This window comes from Schistosoma mansoni, chromosome W, assembly GCF_000237925.1.
Source record: "Schistosoma mansoni strain Puerto Rico chromosome W, complete genome".
Lineage (NCBI taxonomy): Eukaryota > Metazoa > Platyhelminthes > Trematoda > Strigeidida > Schistosomatidae > Schistosoma > Schistosoma mansoni.
In genome coordinates this window covers 18442476-18448486 of record NC_031502.1, presented here as the reverse complement: position 1 = coordinate 18448486, position 6011 = coordinate 18442476, and the positions used below count along the sequence as shown (strand labels likewise).

The 6011-nt window shown below is 31.7% G+C and overlaps 1 protein-coding gene across 1 annotated transcript in view; it reads right to left on the bottom strand.

The window, feature by feature from the left end:
- The window catches only part of Smp_128560 (putative smile protein), a gene marked incomplete at both ends in the record, with an annotated part of 11634 nt that extends 5875 nt beyond the window's left edge, over positions 1 to 5759 (bottom strand). The window contains 2 exons of the mRNA XM_018788850.1: positions 5161 to 5409; positions 5754 to 5759. Coding sequence (XP_018654352.1) covers positions 5161 to 5409; positions 5754 to 5759 — 255 coding nt within the window. The remainder of the gene's footprint in view (positions 1 to 5160; positions 5410 to 5753) is intronic.
- Between the last annotated feature and the right edge of the window lie 252 nt (positions 5760 to 6011).

Sequence of the window (6011 nt, the reverse complement as noted above, 5' to 3'; positions counted from 1 at the left end):
TATTAACTACACGTTCTATACATAAGTAAAAGATCTTCATCCAGTGAAATATTTGCATATATTTATTTGAATATAAACAGAATTATGAATAATTTGTTTACTTTTGTTGTTTTCATATTCAAAATTTATCTGATAGGCTTTTGTTTGTATCCAAATGTTCAAGAACACAATGCACATCAAGAATCTTGATAATTAAACTATTTAAATGAATGGGGCGGAAATAAGCTGATGGAAGAATAATAGTTGTTTATGTCTTTTATATGATTTCCAATAATTACGGGGAATTTTTTCAGGATTGTAAACAAAATCTTATTCACAAGAAGAAAACTAACACACAAGGATAAAACAGTTGCTAATATCAGTTTACAAAAAAAGCCCATGTGTTTACTTCGCTACGTTGCGGAGAAAGTGTATCGTATGTTGTGATTCATAACTGTTGTTGGTTTGCTGTGACAATATTGAAATCTAATGACAGGTATCCGTTTAAATACTTTCATTTCACGAAAAATGTATTTGGCCAGAGAATAGATGTTTCATGGCTAATGCGACTGTTCTGACTTACATCAGTTCCGTAAATTCAAGACATGATATTGTAGTATCAGTTTATTTGTTAAGCCCATATACTTTATCCTAGCTACTGGCCAAGCCAATTCGCCTGTCATGAGTCATATTTTGATCTTGTTCATTATTCGCTTATTAACCTTGGCTATACTTTTATATGAGCATATATGTGTACACTTCGTATCTTATTCATCATATGTCTGTCACTCATTTTTGTCTGACTATAAATGTTGATTAACGCTTGCTTAAATGGAGTTGGCTTCCCAGCCATCTCCAATACGCATCATCTTTTGCCTCGCTCTCGAGTTGGCTTCCCAGCCATCTCCATTGCGCGTGACTTTTGCTTCGTTCGCTTCATCACTCTGATTCTCTGGCCAAATCAATGACTGTAGAAAATATATGTATCCTAATTCCATTCTCGTATTTGACTTATTTAACTCCGTTGTTCATCAACGCGGATTAAGTCAATTATTATATACGAGTATAAACGGAATCAGATTTACGACGCTACAATATATACATACCAGCAAACTTACAAATAAGAAAACAAAATTCCATCAAACATGTTTGATTATAATTCCTTGAAAAAGCTTGGACCAGATTGCCAGGCGAAACGTTGGATTTAATACAAATTCATTCGCTGAGATTTTACGAATATATTATTCCTATTTAATGTCTTACATGAACTCGGCGCTCAAATACTGTGAAACTATTCGCTCTAATTTAGACGAGAGTTCTTATGTAAAATTCCATCTATATTATCATTTATTTAAGAACTAAATGACGTACATACTTAAATATTCACATGTTGAAGTGGCTAACATTCATAACAGTAACTATTTTTATTCTAAGAACATTGAAAGTTTGGCTCAGGTTCGAGCCCGAAAATAACTCAAAATGTAAAATGTCACTTTATTGAAGCAAATATAATTGCGTACTCAGTATAATACCTAAATAAATTGATATATGAACTTCTTGTTCAAATGACCGTTTTTACAGACTGTTTGGATCTACAATATCGTTAGATTACAAAGGCAAATGGTGTATCAAATGATAAGTTTGTGAGTACACTCCAGAAAACCAGGAGTACCTTACATGCTGTTGAGTATGAATTCTTCAACAAAAAGTGTGTTAAATCCTTTAAAAAACAATCAGTATAGTTTATGGTAATATTTATCACGGAAGCTGTTTATAAACTGTAAAGGGACTTCTGAAAATAACGTAGTTATTTTTATTACCTTTTCAAATAACATCTTGTATCTAAACATTACAAATCCCAACTAGTCAGCAGTAGTTGTATACGGTTATTGTCTAAAGTGATATATTTACAAGTCTCAATACCAGTGTTATCGTCCACAATATGATTTTGTGAAACTACAAAACATGTACGATAATACGTGGATGGTTGTAAACGGATATTTAACTGGAGAGCTATAAATATTTTGGAAACATTTTAAAGGTACCTGAAGACTTCTATGATTTTAACTCATTTTTAGCTTAAACACCGTTATGAAGAAATCGCGGCCATTTTTAAGGTAGGAACTAGCATCTTATTCATAAACATTCAGCAACGATAGTCATTCTTATTTGTAAGTCAATACGTATAAGTGTTCTAATGATCACTCAAAAAGCCGTCTTGAAGAAATTTTATGAATATGAACTATCAAAAGCCTAATAAGAACACCATGCTGGCCTATTGAGTAACGTCTTATCAAAATATATGCCATAATAGATTTTTTGTCAGAGTGTCTACTTAATGACACATGCTGAATGAGCTGAAACCACATTTTCCTGACCCGAAGTTATTATGCGAAAATTTTAAATGATTTTCTCTCAATCATTTAACAAAGAAGAACATGACGAAAATAAACTGGTGTGAAACAACGTATTTTATGGCTGTTATATTAACTGATTATTTCATCCTTTGCGGCCACTAAACAGGACGAACAACTGCGACACTTTTGCTCTATACCATGGTCCATTGATGGCCAGTATGCGTAGCTTCGAGCTAATGAGTGACTTTATAATTTAATTTGATTACGGGTTTGAAATTCTTTAGTTTAGTTTTTTTTCCATTTTCTATCATTACAATCTATTTTCGAGAAATCAGAAGCTTCGACTGTATAATTGGGTTTCAACACTATTCGGTTTTTTAGACCTAATATACCACAGAAAACTGAATTGCTTCTATTAAACGACGAAAAGATATAAGAAGTTTAACAGCGTTATTAATTATAATGTAAGTTTTCAGAAAGAAAACCTACTAGACTACCTCTCTCATGTTTTTATACAACCTAGTCGGTATTATTGGTCGCTTGATTCTTCTTTCTTTTCAGCACCGTTTCATGGTAAAATTCGACACTGATTGATTCAAGAAATGTTGGTACCGACACATACAGTCAAAAGAAATCTGCTGGATGAAGGAATAAACCAGTTGAACGTATATTTTCGAATCAATCTTTTTGTATCCTTTAACATCTGATACACGACATACTTTCATGATGACTTCTCAAGGTTAACAAACTTGATGTGATGAACGTATAAGATTACATATAAGCTAGTTCCATTCACTTATATTATGTAAACCTCCTTCCTATATTAAATTATAATAAATTCACTTCTAATCAACTGATTGAGTGTTACAAACAGTTTCTCAGTAAAAATCTATTTAGTAGGCTAAACTAGTGAATAAATAATATTTCTAACTGTATAAGAGGACATACAGAAAACACTTATGCAAAATACTTTCAACTAGTTCATCTCCTTTCCCGAATAATAAAAGTCTTTTTTGTAAAGATGTTTGTAAATCACATGTAGTACTTTTTTCCCTGGTTATTTTTTTCAGTAATTAACGAGTCCCTAGTGTGTCAGCACAAAAATGTCCCTGGATTAATTTCGGTGACAACAAATGAACTTTACCATGTTTATTTAGGACACTATACATATTCAGTTCATTAACTTTTCTTTAGTTAATGGATTTAGAACTAATTATAAAATGTTAACACTATTTAGCAACCAGGTACTCGAAATTTCATTTTATGCATGTATGTCGTTTTATATCACAATGACCTTGATATAGCTACATATGTCGGCAGAATAATTTAAATGGCGGAAAGCAGTTAACAAAACGCAAATAAAAATTTGTAAGCATACGATAATCACAATCGAGAATTACAAGCATTACAAGTTTGAATAGTCCATTTTTAATTTAGAGTCTTTGTTTACCAACCGGAATCAGATTTTTATGCATTAGGAAACAATTAAAAAAATACCATTGATTCAAATGTTGTTGAAATGTCCAGACCATAAACTGAGTGGCTTTTAATTTTGAAAGTAGTATTTTGTTATTTTGAAAACGGAATAAATGCATCATCTTCATATTAGTTATTGTCAACAAATTTGGTCGTAATACAACAAAAAAATTCTATTGAACATTGAATAATTTACCTATTGAACGCAAAGTGCGTAAATAGGTTCGGCATATTTAACGGTTGAATAAGTCCTCTCAACAAATATGTAATAGTGTTAGTGTTTACACAAATAGTGTGTTTAACAACTGAGGGAAAACAAAAAAACAAAACAGAATCAGATTATTCTACTTCAGTTGTTGTTTTAGCTTTATTTAGATTCATTAGTCGAACTAATTACTACGGAAATTATTTCATTGTTGTAACATATTACTCATAAATGTCAAATTGTATCATGATTATTAATAAATTAATTCAATAGTATCAGCAAATATACAATGTAGAATTTCCATCGCCGAAGATGTTATAACATAGATAATAATGCTGGAACTATACAGTTGGTTTTTTTTTCGTAGAGAATGCAATTTAACGGAATTCGATAGAACAATCCAGTTCGTGCTAACTGTTTCTATATGAAACAGGTTTGAAGCAATACACTTTTTTATAGCCCAGATATATGATTTGTAATTCGTCTAAACGAACCAGTCATTTTATGAACGACTGAACTGATGAACAAGCGTCTAAAACTTTTCTGATGTACTTTGTTGCCTCTGTCCAAGGTTTTGGTTTTTTCAGTAGAGCATTTGTCTATAGTTGTATAAATGCTCTGACGCAAGAAAAGACGAGTCGTGGCGTTTGACAATTAACTTTTTATTCAAATAAAGACGAAAAGAGGGGAAACATTATCTACCACAATCTCTTGAAATTGGATTAGTTTATTTTGTTCTTTTCTATCATTTCATCTTTTGTTTTCATACGATAGATTGAAGTGATTTCGCTAAATAATGAGCTATGCTTATAAGGCGTACGTGTCTCTTAATTTTTGTCCACGGTAATGCTGCTTACACTTGGAAACAAGCGGCACTGTAATTAACAGGATACGAAGTGGGAACATAAAAGACTGGGGCGAATGAAGATTTTATTAACTCTTTATAACAAATCGTCATGAGACCAACATACATTCATCGATATACTGCTTTCCATATATATAGGGAAAAATATATAGAGCTACTAAGAAAACACATAATGCGGTTTACTTGAAGCAATAAGGAAAATACGAATGTCACATTGAAAAGAATTTCACACCTATCATACTGGATATAACTCACAAAATTGATGCAGAAATACTAACCTGAAATAATATCACCTTTTTCGTCTTATCGTGGCTTGGGTAATCTGCTTTGAGGTTCTTGAGAGCTTTCATACGTGATACAATAATCAATTCTTTGGTTTCCACAATTTGCCATGAGCTTATTGATAATCGTGACCGACTAGAACCAGTTGTTGTAAGTAAGTCGACGAGTTCCACCAAACCTTGCTCTTCTGCTTCGAAATATTTTTGCCATTGTTCATGAGTAGGTTTATATTGTCCTTCACTAGCTTTAGTTTAACACGTTGAAGGATACCATCATTTCCTTGCTGAAGACATGAATGTCTTTAATCTCCTTCAAGAAATGAATAAGAAATTGTAAAGAGTGGTCAAATGAATCAACAGGATGTTTTAATTTTTCTTCAAATTTCTTTTGATAAATTGTATGACGGGATCCCAGAAAGTTATATAGTTGAATATAACATACTGTTGGGTTTGTGTATCTTCGGTTTACCGTAGAATTATAGGAAAAGCTGTCCATCGCCATTGATCTTGTTTAGATAGTTATACTGCTTTGATGATTTGTTGGAAATAAACAAATCCTGACACTGAAAGATTTTAATCTAATTGTTACCTTTCATTTTAGAAGCAATATCCTTAAACGTTCTGCTGTTGAATATGTAGTTTACGAAGGTTTGATTTTTCAAGTTATAGTTTATAAATAATTGAGTAAATTGTCAAATAAAATTTACTCAATAGACAATATGAAATCCGAACTACTCATTTTGACTGATATACTCCCACTTGTAAAAAGAGCTATGAAATTTGATTGACAAATATGCACTGGTAAGATAATGAATATTTTGCTGAACATATTTAAAATTTCTGGAATT